The sequence below is a fragment of the Curcuma longa genome, unplaced genomic scaffold (assembly GCF_044706935.1).
Source record: "Curcuma longa cultivar G26 ecotype Majalengka, Jawa Barat unplaced genomic scaffold, ITB_CL_G26_1.1 contig_19419, whole genome shotgun sequence".
In the NCBI taxonomy this organism is placed as follows: Eukaryota; Viridiplantae; Streptophyta; class Magnoliopsida; order Zingiberales; family Zingiberaceae; genus Curcuma; species Curcuma longa.
The window spans coordinates 6,835-27,903 of NW_027431097.1; the positions used below are offsets into that span (position 1 = coordinate 6,835).

General features: G+C 36.8%; 2 protein-coding genes across 6 annotated transcripts; both read right to left on the reverse strand.

Moving 5' to 3' along the window:
* Positions 1-855: 855 nt before the first annotated feature.
* On the reverse strand, positions 856-3,615 carry LOC141817143 (large ribosomal subunit protein mL43-like). Of its 5 annotated transcripts, none has more exons than XM_074704814.1 (5): positions 3,424-3,615; positions 3,270-3,353; positions 2,264-2,370; positions 1,942-2,114; positions 856-877 (listed from the first exon to the last, which is right to left on the reverse strand). In XM_074704814.1, the coding sequence occupies exons 2-4, from the start codon at positions 3,347-3,349 to the stop codon at positions 1,942-1,944; spliced, it is 360 nt and encodes a 119-aa protein (XP_074560915.1). In that variant the 5' UTR covers positions 3,350-3,353; positions 3,424-3,615; the 3' UTR covers positions 856-877. The 5 variants fall into 5 exon arrangements, with proteins under 5 accessions (XP_074560915.1, XP_074560914.1, XP_074560913.1 ...); XM_074704813.1 differs by lacking the exon at positions 856-877 and adding an exon at positions 1,773-1,855; XM_074704812.1 differs by lacking the exon at positions 856-877 and having other exon boundaries at positions 1,773-2,114; positions 3,270-3,349.
* A 501-nt stretch (positions 3,616-4,116) lies between these two features.
* LOC141817142 (uncharacterized) lies at positions 4,117-7,467 on the reverse strand. The gene is made up of 6 exons (XM_074704810.1): positions 7,362-7,467; positions 7,088-7,245; positions 6,940-6,991; positions 6,768-6,835; positions 6,552-6,645; positions 4,117-5,003 (listed from the first exon to the last, which is right to left on the reverse strand). The coding sequence occupies exons 1-6, from the start codon at positions 7,432-7,434 to the stop codon at positions 4,462-4,464; spliced, it is 987 nt and encodes a 328-aa protein (XP_074560911.1). The 5' UTR covers positions 7,435-7,467; the 3' UTR covers positions 4,117-4,461.
* Between the last annotated feature and the right edge of the window lie 13,602 nt (positions 7,468-21,069).

Consider the following 21,069-nt stretch of genomic DNA (forward strand, 5'->3'; position numbering starts at 1 on the left):
TAAGGATCAAATCTCACAAGAAACTCACAACCTATCATTCACCCTATTATGTGTCTCTTGTCTATGTACCTAATTTATCTCCCTCCATGTCGTAAGACCAACTCTAGAGGACTGCTAAGGTGAGGAATAACGAGAGAAAAATTGAAGTTATTTTGTCTATTAACAAAGAGCATCAAACAATGATAGAATTATAAAAATTATATCATAACATAGGATTGTCAGGATCTGATTCGACTCGGAGTCAATTTGAGTTGTGCCCAATAAAATTCAATATAGACGGGCTGAATTAGACTAATACCTAGTCCACGAGTCAATCAGAGGAGTTGACTTGATCCGCACTTCGTGTATCTGAATTGGACTAATACCTAGTCCATGAGTCAGTCAGAGGAGGTGACTTGATCTGCACTCCGTGTATCCGTCTGTTGCCTAGATTAAGATTCTAATCCAACTCATTTTTTAATTATCTATTATAAAAAAAATTGTAAAAAAAGTTTACTATTAAATTTATTATATATTTATTTTTAAAAAAAAATACTTAGCCTAAGAGCCAGCTGGACTCTTACTTGTCACCCAAGAGCAGATAGCCAATACCGTAAAATCTAGAATAAAGGGTATGATTGTGTAAATTGCCGAGCATGCATGCGGCGGCAAAATCTAATCCAAGGTGCAAGATTCCATGGACCGCAGCAAGATTTAGGTTAGATTTGAGGTGGCAGTTTTGTGTCGGATCCAACAAAAAGTTAGCTGCAATTATTTGAGAGGCATCAGAAAACTATTTATTAGCTGCGAGATTCCACAATTGAATTGCCGTGTTCAGTTATCTGCCCGAGAACATGCAGCATCAGAAAACTGAGTCAACTGTCAGGCAGACAACAAACTGCATTGGACAGTTGTAAACAGTTGGCTGAGTTATACTCCCCAAACAAAACTACTTCTATTTTTTATCATGATAAAAAGTAAATCTGTAAACTATTCTAGTTGAAAAAGCAATACCGACTAAGAGAACAAAAAGAAAGCTCTACCAAAAATAAAATAAATTTGATGGAGTCTTCATCTTACAATAAAAATTCTTAATGGAATAATAAAATACCTAAAGGAAAGTTGTCTTGTATCAATGAGAGAGACAATCATCTAAGTTCATCTTGAGCAACCTCCAAAACCTCAAGTGAGAATGACATATAAATATAAATAATAAATTTCGATATTCAATCTAAGATAAAAATTACATTCATAATTATAATAACTACAATTTCATAATTATTATAGCACATCTTCAATTCAAGATTTAAATCAAAAATATAATAAGAGAAATTAATAATACATAAAATAAATATAATAAAACATAATTAAATAATTATACATCCTTTTGATTTTTGCCCTTATAATTTTGTAAGCAAAGGATCTACAAGTAAACTACCATGCATATTAAAATGCCAATCCTAATTTTTAGTAGAGATGCTTGACCAATATTTTAGGAATTATTCAATTTTTTTGGTGGGCGAGTGAAGGTTAGTATATTTGATAGAAAATACAAATTAAAATATCATTCCAATAGTAATCTAAAATCGATCATCCTGTTAACTATTTAGTAAAACAACACCCTTTTAAATTTTCTCAATTTCAATGTCATATCGTTGTAGCAGGCTTGATCCACCAAATGCGCATGATAAAACCATATAGTTATCCTCCTTAATAACTGTACACGAACATGCCGACGATAAAAAATTAACTAGTAGTTTATCCTTCTCCATCAGATTAACTAAATCTGATACTTGTAGAAGTTGACAGAAGCTATCTGCCTGGGTTATGATTGAAGTCATTCGCAATTATCTCATAAGTTTATGCAGGAATCCCACTCCATGACCATATAAACATGGATGATAACGTCGTTAAGTTCGACATCATTTTATCGCAGAAAGAACACAATAAAAAGACACCAACCTAGAATTTGAGTGCAGTCGTCCATGTTCCTTGAACACTGGGTTGCCTTGTGACATGCCTTGTTCTCAGCTTCACGACTTTCCTTCCCAGTGAATTCCTTAGTCTGGTGGCGTGCAGCAGAACGTCCTCCAGCGTTAAATTTCTCACACAGACCACTCGTTCTCTATGGTTCTCTGCAAGCCGGTGAACAAACATAAAAATAATTAACTTGAGGCTCTTTCAAGCTAATTGCTTGAACCAAATTGTGTGGAAGCACCAGAAGAAAAAGTTTCAGCTCATGTTTGTGCATGTACAAAGTGCTAAAAGCAAAGAATTTTCTTACTGTAGACGCCGTGCAGGTGAGGATGTTGATTTCGAATGACCTGTGTAACTACCTCTAGCTGAGGATTCTTTTCCTTGAAGGTTGGCAGATGTGTTTCCATAAAGGCCCTGTCAATTGTCTGAATCTGGTCAATGAAATCATAGGACTAATATTGCCAACTGTGAATGTGAGTATCAGAGTGAATGATACAATGCCCACTGAGATGATGAAAAAGAATGGAATTTAAGCGAATAACAAAATGTGTTCCTAGAAATATCTCAAAACAACAATAACAAGAAAGTATCCCCAGTGCGACATGGAGATGTTCAAATCTGAGCAAGGTCCAAATTCATAGTAGCCTCGGGAAAAACTTTGTTGCATAAAGATTGTGGTGGAAGGAAATATTTCCCATGACAATACTATGTACTTGAGCCATTTGAAATTGATTAATAGCAGGGACGAACATTACATGTTAATCCAACAGTCAGTAATTCAAAAGTTTAGAGTTTAGAATCCACAAATTGGTCAAATGACACCAAAAAAACCATTAAACATTCTTGGCCTGTTAACGTAGCCACTAAAAAAGCAGCATCCAGTGAACTAGAGTTTCTTCTAAGATAAATACAGGAACCATTATAAACTATGATACATAGTATTGTTATGGAGATAGACAAGTGTCAAACTTATCAAATTGCCAATGAACAGATCTAACAATGCATAACAAATACCCATGAATCAACATGAATCTAAACCACATTAACATTTGAAAGGGATGAAATGTAAATACGTCGTTAATAAAAACAACATCATCATGAATTCAGGTATCACACACTGGCAAAACTCACAAACTCAACCAAAACTTGCAGCGCTGCAAACATGGATATGGATATATTACCGTGAAAAAAAAAAAATCTAAGCTACATGAAATAGATATGATACTGACAAGGTGCAAGGAAAGGTGAACTTGACTTACATGGACTCATGCAACAGATAACTTTGGCGAAAGGAAAAACAATAAGAATTATACCTAATCCCCCTGCTACTTCCTCCCCAATCACAATAGCTCACTATCAGCTTCTGAAGTTGCCAAACACCTCGCAGTGCCATCTTGCTAAAGTTTTACTTCATGCACGTAACAAAAAAAATAGAAAAGAAAAGAAAAAAATCAAGGCACTCCATACCTAGATATTTAGCTCGTCACCGATGCAATATCCCAGATGCTTGCAGGAGAAAGATCGGTTGCTCAACGGAAGAGGAAACTCCAGATGGTCTACCGGGAGTGTCGCCGGTGCGTGGATGGAGGGTCGGCGGCGCTCACAAGTAGGAGAAAAGTAGAGGAAGATAGGAAAAACAGCTTATTAGGGTTTCACGGCCCTGGGCCTAACTCGAGTTCAGCATCAATTAAATCTGTTTGAGCCCTTAAAAATCTAACAACCCGATCTGAGTTATGCCTGTTTACCAGACAAAATGGATGAAGAAAAAAAAAAAATTGCACAATAATTTTTTTGATATAAAATTAAAGAAAGAATATAAATTAAGTGAATAAACAAAGCCTTAAATTCACTTCTGCCCATTTAAAAATTGAGCTATAAACTTTATAATTTGATAATAAAATTAAAAAATTATACCGTATAGATATAAGTTTATAGTACAGTCTATAAATTTATTCAATTTTATTGAGTTGGTAAAAAGATAATATAAAACAACCTTATATGATTTAATTCAATTCTAATGGGCAATTATTCTACATTATTGACTTTCTAATTTTTGCATTTCCTTTTCAAAGAGAAGAGAAAAATATTTTCCAAAACCAAAAGAAATATATAGGAATACGATATATAATAATTAGTACAACACGTTGATGACGAAGATGATTAGCCGGAAAAAAAAAACACTTTGCCACATCTACAACATTGTCTGGTCACATGCCCTGTAATTGTTTCAGTTTACAATAATAATTAACGATATGGTAGATAATAATTTAGAGAGAAATGCATGCATGGGCGCTGTGCCAACTTACTACATTCTACACACCCTAGAAAATATGAACGTGGAATAAGAAATCTCTATTGTGGCTGAGTAGTTTTTATAAAATGACTAATGGATTCAGTATTCAGAGTTAATTGGTATCGAAGTGAACAACGATACCTATAAGCATCGCAGCTAACCTCAACATCTGAGCGAGTGAACTTCGTCTCCATATAGATACAGCAGTAGCTTCACAAATGGATGGGAAAGTCAAAATTCTGATAAGTTTTTATTTCACCACCCACACCTGCAGTCACGATCACCAATCCAAAGGCTGCCCAGCTTTGTGCTGCTGTTCCTCCGTTGCACAAATCGCCAGTACATTTAGGGCTCTGCTTATTGGGCGTCATAAGCTCTTCAGGCCAAGTTGCCGTGACCTTATCATTAAACCAGTTTGAGTTGCCAGTGGCACCATGCTGGTGGGAATTGATGCGCTGGCAAAACTGAGGATCTGAAAGCCGAAGCCTGTCAGTGTCTCCTGCTGATGCGGCATTTGCTTGGTTGTTGGGACAAGTTCTCGCCATCTTTTGCAAACTGGTGTTTGGCCAAGGAGCAGCCACAGTCACGCCCCGACAGTGGAAATATTCGTAGGATTGAGTGGTGGTCGCGTCGCCTTTTGTTTGAAAATCGCCAAATCTCCATACATAGATGTGAGAATCTTCACTAGCAGATATCACATGTTTCCCGTCGGCTGTAGGGAAGGCTGATATTTGGCTGTTTGTGTTGCGAAAACCTGGGAAAGAAGAACAACACACAACTCTTAAAAGATAACACACATACAAAGGAAATTCTTTCCAAATGTTGCGCATTTAATAGTTTTGCAATATAAACAGATTATTATTTAATTAAGAACCAATGAAACTTGGCATTTAAGATGGTGAAGTAACAGTTTCAATCTCCTGCCATATCATAAAATAGGACAGATGTGTAGTTCCCGGGACACAATGAGACATGGAATAGTGTTGGAAGGCATCATGTTAAACACACCATTCACATCACCAACAACTGCACAAAAGTATCAAAAGAGCAATCAGTCTTCATCTGTTCATCCTCTACCCTCCTCTCCACTAGGTTAACATGACTAACCTGTTCCTATCTCTACAGTGTCAACAAAATTTGACATCAACATAGAATCATTCTGATCAGTGATTGAATCTGCTACTTCAAATCCAACTTACAGTTTTGACATTTCATGCAAATGGCGGAAGAGAATCTAATAACAATGAAAATTGATGGTCATGCAAATGTAAGCATGATCATATGACGAGTTAGAGTTTCATAAGATACTTGGCATTCTGCAGTTGCAATTTTGGCTGAAAGTTTGTCATATTTATAGTAAATATACATAATCCATTAGGTGAAATGCTTAGTATAACACAACTTTCATGCTTTTAACTATAATCTGCCGTCTAAACTTGAAATATTCATAGATGTATACATGAACTTTCTAATTTAAAACAGTTATAGCTGGTAGTCAATTTACCGGTTTGATTCTTGACTAATTTACACTAAAATGACTAATATGTAACAAAAAGTAGTCATACAACTAGCATGCACTTGTATCCCTTGAATATTCAATCAGTCAATCACCATAAACATGACCAGTTAACTCTCAAATAAAAGCCCCAAACCTCAATGTTTATGGTATGACTATTGCTATTGCTGACATCATAATATTATCCATTGAAGAACTCGATTTAATATTAAATATAGGCCATGTTTGAACTTAAGAAGTTAAAGATAAAATTATCGATTTAATAGAAGAGAAAAGATGTTTCATTGCACCTATATATATATTACATCTCAATTATTGCAGACGATTGCCACAATATTCAGACTAATAAGAAAAAATGAATCGCTTGATTGGCACAAAATGTAATCACTATGAAATAGATGCACAACGTGAGATGAGTAGAAGAATGGTTTTAGACTTGAATGACATATGTGGGACAAATCCATCTAAACAAAAGGTAATAAATATATTCCAAAAGAATTGTTTTGCTAGATGGACCTGAATAGGAAAGTAATGTATGTATCTCAAGAATAGGATCTTCATTTAGGTCCTTTTGACTATTTAAGAGATTATCATGAAGATCGTAAGCGTACTAACACCTCACCAAGCCATATAGAATATATCAAAGAACTTTGGAATCCTAAAACAGTGATGAGATAGTGAGATTGTCTTGATACGTGATTAGAAGAGTAAAGGAATCTGTATAAATTTAGCATAGGCATTACTTAGAACTTAGCAAAGAGCATGTGAGAGGAACATCACTTATACCTTTAAGCTTGTGGACCAGTTCATCACCATGAATAATTCGAATTTGCGAATCAGCAGATGTTACTAGTACCTTTGATGGATTTCCAGGGGCAAACTGTTGAATGAAACTAATATGAAAGGTTGGCTATAACTTATTTCAAAATTCAAAACTAACTGAAACCCTGTAAATTCCTTGAGCAATCTATTATCCCACAAAAACGAAAAAAAAAAAAATACCTGGAAACCAGTGATTTTCTTCTTTCTGTTTTTCAGGTCTACTTGACTCTTCTGAATAAGCTTACTATCTAAAGATGAATAAACCCAAATTATAAAACTGCTGGTAAAATTGAAAACACATACCAGCTTGCTAAGTTCAAACATAATTATATGAGTGCCCATAGCTTCATACCCGATGCGTCATACAAGTGGCAATTACCCCTATGTGTACCAACTAGAGCACCCTTCAAACAGGAAAACAAATGTGAAAAAATGAAATAATAGGAACATAAATAAAGTAAATTTAAAATCAAATACTTAGTGTAACATGGTACAAATACCTGTCCATCAGGAGTATAACAAGCAGCAGTGACCATCTCGTGCAAATCTTTCCAATCAATAACTTGCCGATCTGGAATACTCCATATCCTCACCTTGTTGTCGAGGGATCCACTGATGAAGTATCGGTCATCAACAGGATTGAACTGGATACAAGTCACTGCATAACAATGAAATCCAAACACGTGATGACCAAATAAGCAAGTCAACATCACAAGACGCAATTTGAAGAAAAGAGGTAAAATGATAGATTGGTAAACATAATTTGGATTTTACCATATGTACTATGTGAGAATACTTTTAAGCAGGAAGTACTGGACAGGTGCCAAAGTCGGACCGTTTTATCCATTGAAGAGGAAAGCAAATACTGAAATGTAGATAGTGAGATCAGAAATAGTAAATAGTAATGAATGTACAGATTAGTACCTTCTAGAACAAGTACTCCAAAGAAACTAAATAGAAAAAGAGCAAATACGAACAGTTCAAAAAGTCTGTTGAATGGTGTAGAAAGGGGAGAGATAAAAGCAAAGGAAGAAGGGAGAAACCAAAATAATTTTATACTTCAACCATATGATTACCTAAAATATAAACAATAGTGCCATTATAATGGCATTAATAATACCCAATTAGTAAAATATTGCTACAAATAATCAGATATTCATTGTTTCTTTAGCAAAAATAAACTTCACTGAATCGAATTGAAGGTGCGAGTAAATTCAGCCTCTCAACATATGATTTGGTCTAGATCTTAGTTGCTTCCAGTTAACTTCAAGTTAAGGTTCTTTTTTTATTTTTTGATCTGTTACTGGACCAAGTTGACATAGGGACAAATGTTTTTAGACACGTGCATTATTAATGACATTATTTTAATCAAATTAAAGCACCATTATCCTTCTAGATAAATGCAAAGGCATGGGCCACAATCACGTTCGTTTGGTGAGGCACTGCATCCCTTCATATATTTAAGCTCAATTAACCAGATTCCTATGGCTACAGGCATTGCAAATCTTTATTGATGGTTAAGTCAAATATTTATGTTACACCTACCACCTATATAAATTAGCTTCTAACTGGATGAAACTTGATCTTGAGTGATATTGTTTTTCAAGTTTGATAACAAGAAATCCTTGGTCATGAAACCACGAGTTAATAATCACACATCCACAGTGAGAAGTGAGTATTACCTGTATATAGAGAACATCTTATCATCCTGAACTCCTTATATGCTTTATTACCAAAGGCCAATTAATAACCAAGACATTTGAATTGAGATGTGAGTATTACCTGTATATAGAGAACATCTTATCATCCTGAACTCCTTATATTCATTCTTTATTACCAAAGGCCAATTAATAACTGAGACATTTGAATTGAGATGTGTGATCAAAGATATATTCAAGTGTGTGATTAGATGAAGAGCTATGCTGAATGAAAAGAGCATAAGTCATCAAAACCTGAAAGAATAGGGAATAAATCCTTAGATATAAGAAGACCAACAATCCCAAGAAGCATCATAAAAGAAAAGAACATTAGTTGTCAGACATGAAGTGAGTGAAAGATTTAAACAGGTATCCTGAAAGAAAAGAGCAGGTCCTTGGATCTAAGACCAAGGGTGCCAAGAATTGTCCCAACATGAATCCAAAAGTCAATGAGGCATCTCAAAATAAAAGGGAATAATCCTCAGATATAAGAAGACCAAGGATCCCAAGAGGTGTTCAAAAAAGAAAAAGGGACATAACTGGTTAGACCAGGAGTAAAAGATTCAAAGAGGCATCATGAGAGACAAGAGCAAGTCCTCGGATCTAAAACCAAATGTCCCAAGAGGTGTCTCAATGTAAAATCAAAGAACAAATGAGGCATCTTGAAAGAAAAGGGAATAAATCTCGGATACAAGAAGACCAAGCAGCCCAAGAGGCACCCTAAAAGAAAAGGACATAAATTGTCAAATACAAAGTGAAGTGAAATATTCAAAGAGACATAAAAGAGAAAGTCCTCAGATCTAAAGACCAAGGGTTCCAAGAGGTATCTTGGAAGGAAAGGATCTAAGTCTTGAGACCAAGGTTTAAAATATCGAGCCGTGCCAAGGTTTTGGTCTCGACCGAAACGATATAGTTTCGGTACCGTATCGTACCGTGCCGATATACTTTGGTATTTTTAAAATATAAAATATATTAACTAAAATAAAAAATTTAATCTAAATATTTAAAAATAAAAAATAAAATATTTTTAAAAAATAATAAGATAATTTTATGGGTTTTAATAAAGTCTATTTAAATTATCCCCAACTATAACTAAGAATTGATTATTAAAATCTTATTAAACCTAAATAAAAAATAAATAAAACAAAAACAAAAGGAACCGTGACTAGCCACGCGCGCGACCGGGGGCGCGCACGGCCTGTGCGTGGAGGTGTCGCTGGGCCCCCGCGACGCCTCCTGTGGCGTTGCCGAGGCTGGGTGACGCCTCCGGAGACGTCGCCCTACTGGAACGCCTGTGCCGGTGCTATACCGGTGCCGGTCTGTTTGCGGAACGAAATTTTTCGCCGGTATCGCGCGATACGGCTCTAAATTTCAATCCATGCTTGAGACTAGGAGTGAAATCAAAGGTGCAAGGAGGCATTCTAAAAGAATAAAGAAAATGATATAAGTCCTTAGATATAAGAAGATCTGTCCCAAGAGGTTTCCTAAAATGAAAGGCACAAGTTCTCAAACATAAAGTGAAGCTAATGATACCACGTCTTGAAAGAAAGGGCATAAGTCCTTGCACTTAAGAAGGGAGTCACAAGAAGCATCACAAAAGTTAAACCCAAATTGAAGCCAAACAAACCAAAGGAGCATCTTGAAGAAAAAGGACATAAGTCCTTGAATCTAATAAGACCACAAGTCTTCAAAGGCATACTGGAAAAAAAGGGCATAAGTCTTCAAAAATGAAGGGAAGCCAAAGATCCAAAGAGACATCTTAAAAAAAAAGGAACATAAGTTTCAGATCTATTAAAACCAAGAGCCCTAAGAGGCATCCTAAAAGAAAATATAAAAAGCATAAGACCTTTAACCTGGAGTATAGCTAAAGTCAAAATAAGCGCTCAGAAAGAAAAGAGGATAAGTCCTCAGACATGAAGTGAAATCAAAGGCCCAAAGGGGAAAAAAGAATTAAAGTCTAAAGGGAATATTTGAAAAATGTGTGAGCTTGAGTCAAGTTTAAAAAAAAAAGGAAAAAATGAATTCGCATTAAGCAAAGAAATGATATCTTAGTTCAGTTTATATTTGCTGTTAATACACATATTTATTTTTGTTTTATTTAATGTAGCCTCTTCATTTTCCTTGAATATTAATCTAAACAAATATGTGAGAATTTTCTCATTACGATGTTACGATTATGTAGGAAGTAGTATTTGAAACTGGCATACATTTTAGTCAAAATTTCTCTAACATAATAGCATGGTAGACTAATAAATTTTGAGATAACTAAAGAATCTAATTACTTGTATGTTTGGCTTTTACCATGCTCGTATGTTAGGTTCGATATTATGATAAAATTGAAAGTTCAAATTTCGTATTGTATTTGCCCTATCAAGCTTAGTATAGCAGGCATTGAGCTATGTATTGTATTGCTGATATCATCCTATATCATAGACAAGAATGCCAAGTATTCTTCTATAACCATGAATTGATCTTAACATAATATCATAATGTATCTCCTGTATCGCTTGATATGGCATGAGATTTAAATCCACCATTTGTAGTACATCAAATGAAAGATGAAGTTGACCTTCTGCGGCAATCAACAAAAGAAGCTTTCTCTAATCTAACCAATATTTTAATTCCCGTCTTTATAGAAAACAAAAGAATGAGTAATTCAATGGCAATGTCATTTTGATAAATATTTTCATCTTAAATAATACATGTTTCTATATATCAATGTTCGGAACTCTTTAGGCAGACAATATAATTTATTTATTAATCAATTTTTGAAAAGAAAAAAAACATCTGATCATCAATATATGTATCATTATATAACCAGCATACCATATATATGCTATAGGGTGACCTTCTCTTTAATTATTTACATATGCTCTTTAAAACTTTGCCAAACTGACTAACATTATCACATATTTGAGACAATACAATTTCAATAACCACTTTACAAGTCAGTTACCATGTTATAACAAAAATACTTTTTTTAATCCCAACTAAATTCACTTAAATCTTTCTACATATATACTATTATCTATAAGGTATGTATTTAATAATATGGTCAATTCTATTTTATTAGATATAAAAATCTTTTTTTTAGTTAATAATAGTCTTTTATAGCCTTCCCTCTCAATTGGGCACACTGTAGATTATTGATTCATTCAAGTCATTAAATAGGTACATGATATGGCGGAAATCAGTTATCACCACGTGTCATACGGGATAAAGTCATAAAACTGGTTTATCCTTAAGATTAGAAAAATATTTTGGAATATTTCTTAAACGGACCGTTTTACCCCGAAGAATAAGGAAAATATTTCGGAATATTTCTTAAACGGATATTAACAACTCTATAAAAGGTGGTCCATATCCATGGACACAGGTATGCACATCAATCCTAATTTCTCCAAGTCATTAAACTCCTTCCTCACGCAAAACTCTAACTTGAGCGTCAGAGTGGCTTGCCAAAACCCACCCCCGACGTCATTCTAACTCTCTTTTTAAGTATTTTTAGGTCTCATCTCTTCGGGCAACTATCTTCGAGGAGCATGCACGTCAGTAGTTCGTTGACGAGTGGCTTAATCATCTATGGTATATTGGCAGGAACAAATTGGTGTCGTCTGTGGGAAATCTGAGTTGTGACGCTGCGATGGTTAACACTGGAAGAACTAATGACAATCACGGATCCGTCAGAAAGAAAAACTACGACAAGGTAATAACCATGACATTAAAAAAAAATCCTTCTTGATTTTCCTTTATGGTGCTACCATGGGGTTTGGCCAAAAAAAAAAATCTCTCCAATGGCACCCTTCGAAACATATGATCCGTCGCCTCCTCGGATTAAAATCCTATAACTCCTTTTCTCCCTTAGGTAAAACCCTGACACGTAGATCCCCTTCTCCAATTTCAAGTATGTTCTTTCTGAATTTTCTCCCCTCGATCCTCCTAACGGCGGCAAAAAGCCTCCTCCATCCAAAAAAAAAAAATTAGGTGGCGAAAAGCTTCCTCCGTAAAAGAAAGTCCTAATCCCACTTCTCTCGTTCTCATTCGACTCTCGCCATCCACGCTGCATGCCGCCACTGGCATTCCTAAATTTTCAAAGGTTTCGACGGTTGACCACTGCCCTCCGAGCCTCGACGATCTCGTCTCAATTATCCTGTTCTCCGCAGTTCGCAGGCGCATAACTCCATAGGTCAACGTGCTATTAGGCTTTAATTGTTGTCTGCTCCCGTCCAATCTGTGGTGATTGCAGATCAACAGATCATCAATTAGTAGTGATGATGATGAGTATTGGCAGAAGAAGGATTATGAACTCTCCTTGCGGTTAAGTCCTACTGCTTCAACCAGCTTCTTACGAATCCTTTCCCTGGCATGGTGGACTCTTCGACTAATGATGATTCTACACAAGTACTTTGCTTTCATTCGCCCCTTGTTGGCAATGTTATAGGGATTACTTGTGTGGCAAATAAAGATGATGTTCAAAATACAGAAACTATAGAGGAGTTATATCAAAAAATACTCAAATCTATTGAAGCTCGGACTATGTCTCCAAATGCTTGGTTATGGTCTCTAATAAGTAAATGTTCAACCAGAGATGATATAAAGCTTCTCTTTGATGCATTGCACAAACTTCGTATATTTGCGCTTTCTAGGAAAATTTCCTTGGTCTCCATTAGTAATTATCCTTCTCAGAATCTCACTCCAGGAGTTACTATTGAACTTAGAGGGCATACACCCCTTGCATTTTATATCTGTCGAATTGTGATCCAGAAAGTCTTTTGCTTCAAGTGGAGTTGCCAATGATTCAGACTCTGAATTCACCGGCAAGCTAGTAGTCTATACATTTAGTAGATGGATTATTCTTTTCATTGATAGTGGACCTTACATACTATTGATACATTATTAAAAGAGGATGTATTATTTTGGTCACTCATCTATTTACAAAACACTTATATTCTAGATGTCTAAAATGCTGATGAGGGACCGGTCTAGTTTATATTATCAAAGATGTTCAAGCATTACCTGGAGGGTATGTATATCTATAGTGGTCGATTTCTGTACTGGTCAGTTATTCTTCAAGCCCCAGCATCTGTATTCCCTATGTTGAAGTATTCTCACAGAGCTATATTAAGGAAGCATCTTTATCTATTTCTGCAAATTTTATTACCGCATCGTAATGGACTAATGCATAATATCCAAGCAATATTCAAAGGTCGATTAAAGTTGTTGTTTTTCTTGCAATTATTAGTGGACTAATTATTCATGGAGTTGTATACTCAGAAAGGATGATTACACCATTTAAAGGAAGAATTGGTGATCATTGTTGTTATTGATTTGTGCTCTTCTATCCAATGATACTGGTGATTCTGAATTCGTAGCAATGTTCTAGTTGCACAGTCCAAACAAGTATTTGAAGACAATGAAGACTATTATGGCAGTTAACATATTTCTTGAATCGTTAGCAACAGTGTCAGCTCAAGACATATACTATTTAGCAAATGTCATCAGACAAGAAGTTATTCCTACCATTATTGAAATAGAGCCTCAACATTGAGCATAAGTTTCTCTCCGAATCATCAGAATATTTTCTTTAACACTCTTAATCTTATAATTCATTCATCAGATTATTAATCCTTACAATATTGCTTCATTTAATATTTGTTCACTTAAAGTGTCTCTAAAAACTCTCAGGTGCTTTTAGAAATTCTCTTAGTCTCGGATCAGCGGCATCCATCAGTAATTGCCTTTTTCAAGGTCCAATCTTCCTAAACTAGGACATAGTCGCAAACAAAATGCAAAAAATCAATGGTCTCTCCCATTATTAGCGAATCTAAAACCTGAAGTTGACGACAGGCCGACCTTGCCAACAAAGGGCTCTGACAAATTTAAACCATGTCATCAATGTTAGAAATATAATATTGTCAAGTATTTTCCATGATGATCCAGGATATTACAGGTATTCCTATATTAGTTTTCTCATTCCATGATAAAGCAAGGAGTTTAAATCATTATCCAAGTTGAACCAATACTACAGAAAACTCGGTATATATGCATATCAAAATGACACAGAAGGTTTCAATGAAGCTACTGTAGTTTAGGGATTACTCAAAAACTTTCAATTACCCTTCAATTGCTATTTCCTCTTGGCGTAAAATTTCTTTCTCTCAAAGATGGTTTAGATAACATTTCTTCAACAACAAGGAAGATTTTTTTTTATCAGTTGAGATTCAGGCTTTCTTATGGCGTCTTTTCTGCAGACAGAGGTCAAATATCGGAATAGTTATGACTGCACGGTGTTGGTTTTCATGATCTATAACACTTTAGCCTCTCTGAATAGTGTCAGGATATTATAACTCCTAACAAAGTCTCGGTTTTCATATATTTGCTTTCTCCATAAAGATGATTCATCGTTCGCCTTTGTTATTGAGCTGGACATTCTGTTATACTCTCTCCGAATCATCAGGATATCTTCTTTAACTCTATTTATCTTAATTCATTCATCGGGTCATTAATCTTTACAGTATTCCTTCATAAATTTAATATTGAAGTGTTTCAAAACTCTCAGGCATTGATAAGGGTGTAAACGAATCAAGCTACACGCGAGCTATTCGAGTCTCGGTTCAAAAAAAAATTCGTTTGAGTTCGTTCGATTAAGTTAACGAGCCGAGCTCGAGCCTGATTTCGAACTCGAAAATATTTTCGAGCCGAACTCAAGCTTGAACAGTATTTGGTTCGTGAGCTCGCGAACATGTTCGTTTAAAGGCTCACGAACATATTCGTTTAAAGGCTTACGAACGTGTTCGTTAAGAGGCCCATGAACGTGTGTGTGTATATATATATATACATGACTTACAAATATTATATATTAATGAGCCAAGCTCGAAATAAGCTCATTTAACTTTTAAACGAGCTATTTTCGAATCGAGCTCGAACTAAACTGGTTTAACTTTAAAACGAGTCATTTTCGAACCGAGCTCAAGCTGTTCGCGAACTATTTAATTTCATTACAAGCCGAGCTCGAGCTTAAGAATTAAAGCTCGAATCGAACTCGAGCTTAGGGAAAACAAACCGAGCTCGAGCTCGAGCTCAAGCCTCTTACTGTTCGACTCGGTTCGGTTCGACTACACCCCTAGGCATTAAGCACCGAGCCTCGAGCTCGCAACTTTGCCTTACGACAGGCTTGGAGCACCGAGCCCCGAGCTCGCGACTTTGCCTTACGACAGGCCTGGACCATCGAGTCTTGAGCTCGCGACTTAGCCTACGACAAGCCTGGAACACCGAGCCCTGAACTCATGACTTTGTCTTACGACAGGCCCGGAACACCGAGCCTCGAGCTCGTGATTTTGCCTTACGACAGGCCTGAACACCGAGCCCCAAGCTCGCGACTTTGTCTTATGATAGACCTGAAACATCGAACCACGAGCTCGTGACTTTGCCTTACGACATTCCTGGAACCTCGAGCCCCGAGCTCGTGATTTTGTTTTACGACATTCCTAGAACACCGAACCCCAAGTTTGTGACTTTGCCATACGACAGAACTCTAAACACTCCGAGCCTCGAACTCGCAACTTAGCCTTACGATAAATCTGAAGCACCGAGCCCTGAGCTCGTAACATATCCTTACACCGAACCCTGAGTCTAAGATCATGTTATGGCCATTTCATCCATATCAAGTAGAACTAACAGATTTTATTATAGGGAAAAACGGAAACCCAAGCCTTAAATCACAGTTTGTTGTGAGGGCGGAACAAGTTCAGAAACTAGCGACTTGCCTATCCAATAGCATAGAGCACCAAACTCACTGATGAGTTGAGCCTTACAATATAATTCTGGAACAACTTCCCTCACTGACCAACGTGCAAGCTCCAGAGCATGGTTGAAAATAACTAACCAATGGTTATGTACCTATTACTCGCATCGTATTGCTTAGGATCTCGAGTTCAGGGCTCGATGTAAGGCTATGTCGCGAGCTTAGGGCTCGGTGCTCCAAACCTATCGTAAGGCTAAGTCACGAGCTCGAGTTCGGTGCTCCAGGCCTATCGCAAGGCAAAGTCGCGAGTTCCGGACTCGGTGCTCCAGGCCTGTCAGAGACAAAGTTGCGATCTCAAGGCTCGGTGTTTTGGGCTTGTCGTAAGACAAAGTTGCGAGCTCCAAACCCCATATGGATGAAATGGCCATAACACGATCTTGAGCTCAGGGCTCGGTGTAAGGATATGTTACGAGCTCAGGGCTCGGTGCTCCAGACCTATCGTAAGGCTAAGTCGCGAGTTCGGTATTCCAGGCCTGTCGTATGGCAAAGTCGCAAGCTCGGGGCTCGATGTTCCAGGAATGTCGTAAGACAAAATCACGAGCTCGGGGCTCGAGGTTCCAGGAATGTCGTAAGGCAAAGTCACGAGCTCAAGGTTCGGTGTTCCAGGCCTGTCATAAGACAAAGTCGCGAGCTCGGGGCTCGGTGTTCTAGGCCTGTCGTAAGGCAAAATCACGAGCTCGAGGCTCGGTGTTCCGGGCCTGTCGTAAGACAAAGTCATGAGTTCAGGGCTCGGTGTTCCAGGCTTGTCGTAAGGCTAAGTCGCGAGCTCAAGACTCGATGGTCCAGGCCTGTCGTAAGGCAAAGTCGCGAGCTCGGGGCTCGGTGCTCAAGCCTGTCGTAAGGCAAAGTTGCAAGTTCGAGGCTCGGTGCTTAATGCCTAGGGGTGTAGTCGAACCGAACCGAGTCGAACAGTAAGAGGCTTGAGCTCGAGCTCGAGCTCGGTTTGTTTTCCCTAAGCTCGAGTTCGATTCGAGCTTTAATTCTTAAGCTCGAGCTCGGCTTGTAATGAAATTAAATAGTTCGCGAACAGCTTGAGCTCGGTTCGAAAATGACTCGTTTTAAAGTTAAACCAGTTTAGTTCGAGCTCGATTCGAAAATAGCTCGTTTAAAAGTTAAATGAGCTTATTTCGAGCTTGGCTCATTAATATATAATATTTGTAAGTCATGTATATATATATACACACACACGTTCATGGGCCTCTTAACGAACACGTTCGTAAGCCTTTAAACGAATATGTTCGTGAGCCTTTAAACGAACATGTTCGCGAGCTCACGAACCAAATACTGTTAAGCTCGAGTTCGGCTCGAAAATATTTTCGAGTTCGAAAATCAGGCTCGAGCTCGGCTCGTTAACTTAATCGAACGAACTCAAACGAATTTTTTTTGAACCGAGACTCGAATAGCTCGCGTGTAGCTTGATTCGTTTACACCCTTATCAATGCCTGAGAGTTTTGAAACACTTCAATATTAAATTTATGAAGGAATACTGTAAAGATTAATGACCCGATGAATGAATTAAGATAAATAGAGTTAAAGAAGATATCCTGATGATTCGGAGAGAGTATAACAGAATGTCCAGCTCAATAACAAAGGCGAACGATGAATCATCTTTATGGAGAAAGCAAATATATGAAAACCGAGACTTTGTTAGGAGTTATAATATCCTGACACTATTCAGAGAGGCTAAAGTGTTATAGATCATGAAAACCAACACCGTGCAGTCATAACTATTCCGATATTTGACCTCTGTCTGCAGAAAAGACGCCATAAGAAAGCCTGAATCTCAACTGATAAAAAAAAATCTTCCCTGTTGTTAAAGAAATGTTATCTGAACCATCTTTGAGAGAAAGAAATTTTACGCCAAGAGGAAATAGCAATTGAAGGGTAATTTGAAAGTTTTTGAGTAATCTCTAAACTACAGTAGCTTCATTGAAACCTTCTGTGTCATTTTGATATGCATATATACCGAGTTTTCTGTAGTATTGGTTCAACTTGGATAATGATTTAAACTCCTTGCTTTATCATGGAATGAGAAAACTAATATAGGAATACCTGTAATATCCTGGATCATCATGGAAAATACTTGACAATATTATATTTCTAACATTGATGACATGATTTAAATTTGTCAGAGCCCTTTGTTGGCAAGGTTGGCCCGTCGTCAACTTCAGGTTTTAGATTCGCTAATAATGGAGAGACCATTGGTTTTTGTGTTCCGTTTGTCTGATGACTAAATAGTATATGTCCTGAGTTGCTTAGGAAGATTAGTCTTCATTGTCTTCAAATACTTGTTTGGACTGTGCAACTATAACATTGCTACGAATTCAGAATCACCAGTATCATTGGATAGAAGAGCACAAATCAATAACAACAATGATCACCAATTCTTCCTTTAAATGGTGTAATCATCCTTTCTGAGTATACAACTCCATGAATAATTAGTCCACTAATAATTGCAAGAAAACAACAACTTTAATCGGCCTTTGACTATTGCTTGGATATTATGCATTAGTCCATTACGATGCGGTAATAAAATTTGCAGAAATAGATAAAGATGCTTCCTTAATGCAGCTCTGTGAGAATACTTCAACATGGGGAATACAGATGTTGGGGCTTAAAGAATAATTGACCAGTACAGAAATTAACCACTATAGATATACATACCCTCCAGGTATGCCTGAACATCTTTGATAATATAAACTAGACCGGTCCCTCATCAACATTTTAGACATCAAGAATATAAGTGTTTTGTAAATAGATGAGTGACCAAAATAATACATCCTCTTTTAATAATGTATCAATAGTATGTAAGGTCCACTATCAATGAAAAGAATAATCCATCTACTAAATGTATAGACTACTTAGCTTGCCGGTGAATTCAGAGTCTGAATCATTGGCAACTCCACGTGAAGCAAAAGACTTTCTGGATCACAATTCGACAGATATAAAATGCAAGGGGTGTATGCCCTCTAAGTTCAATAGTAACTCCTAGAGTGAGATTCTGAGAAGGATAATTACTAATGGAGACCAAGGAAATTTTCGGAAGCGCAAATATACGAAGTTTGTGCAATGCATCAAAGAGAAGCTTTATATCATCTCTGGTTGAACATTTACTTATTAGAGACCATAACCAAGCATTTGGAGACATAGTCCGAGCTTCAATAGATTTGAGTATTTTTTGATATAACTCCTCTATAGTTTCTGTATTTTGAACATCATCTTTATTTGCCACACAAGTAATCCCTATAACATTGCCAACAAGGGGTGAATGAAAGCAAAGTATTTGTGTAGAATCATCATTAGTCGAAGAGTCCACCATGCCAGGGAAAAGATTCGTAAGAAGCTGGTAGAAGCAGTGCATTTTAACTGCAAGGAGAGTTCATAAATCCTTCTTCTGCCAATACTCATCATCATCACTACTAATTGATGATCATTGATCTGCAATCACCACAGATTGGACAGGAGCAGACAACAATTAAAGCCTAATAGCACGTTGACCTATGGAGTTATGCGCCTGCGAACTGCGGAGAACGAGATAATTGAGACGAGATCCCTGAGGCTCGGAGGGCAATGGTCAACCGTCGAAACCTTTCAAAATTTAGGAATGCCGGTGGTGGCATGCAGCGTGGATGGCGAGAGTCGGATGACAGAACGAGAAGTGGGATTAGGACTTTCTTTTCCGGAGGAGCTTTTCGCCACCTAGTTTTTTTTTTGTGGACTGGAGGAGGCTTTTTGCCGCCGTTAGGAGGATCGATGGAGAAAATTCAGAAAGAACATACTTGAAATTGGAGAAGGGGATCTATGTGTCAGGGTTTTACCTAAGGGAGAAAAGGAGTTATAGGATTTTAATCCGAGGAGGCGACGGATCATATGTTTCGAAGGGTGCCATTGGAGAGATTTTTTTTTTGGCCAAACCCCATGGTAGCACCATAAAGGAAAATCAAGAAGGATTTTTTTTTAATGTCATGGTTATTACCTTGTCGTAGTTTTTCTTCTCCGACGGAGCCGTGATTATCATTAGTTCTTCTAGTGTTAACCATCGCAGCGTCTTAACTCAGATTTTTCATAGACGACACCAATTTGTTCTAGCCAATATACCATAGATGATTAAGCCACTGGTTCATGAACTACTGACGTGTACGCTCCACGAAGATAGTCGCTCGAAGAGATGAGACCTGAAAAATACTCAAAAAGAGAGTTAGAATGACGTCGGGGTGGGTCCTGGCAAACCACTCTGACGCTCAAGTTAAGGTTTTGCATGAGGAAGGAGTTTAATGACTTGGAGAAATTAGAATTGATGTGCATACCTGTGTCCATGGGTATGGACCACCTTTTATAGAGTTGTTAATATCCGTTTAAGAAATATTCCGAAATATTTTCCTTATTCTCCGGGTAAAACGGTCCGTTTAAGAAATATTCTGAAATATTTTTTTAATCTTAAGGATGAACCAGCTTTATGACTTTATCCCATATGACACGTGGTGATAACAGATTTCCGCCACATCATATACCTATTTAATGACTTGAATGAATCAACAATCTACAGTGTGCCCAATTGAGAGGGAAGGCTATAAAAGACTATTATTAACTAAAAAAAAGATATTTATATCTAATAAAATAGAATTGACCATATTATTAAATACATACCTTATAGATAATAGTATATATGTAGAAAGATTTAAGTGAATTTAGTTGGGATTAAAAAAAATATTTTTGTTATAACATGGTAACTGACTTGTAAAGTGGTTATTGAAATTGTATTGTCTCAAATATGTGATAATGTTAGTCAGTTTGGCAAAGTTTTAAAGAGCATATGTAAATAATTAAAGAGAAGGTCACCCTATAGCATATATATGGTAAGCTGGTTATATAATGATACATATATTGATGATCAGATGTTTTTTTTTTCTTTTTCAAAAATTGATTAATAAATAAATTATATAGTCTGCCTAAAGAGTTCCGAACATTGATATATAGAAAC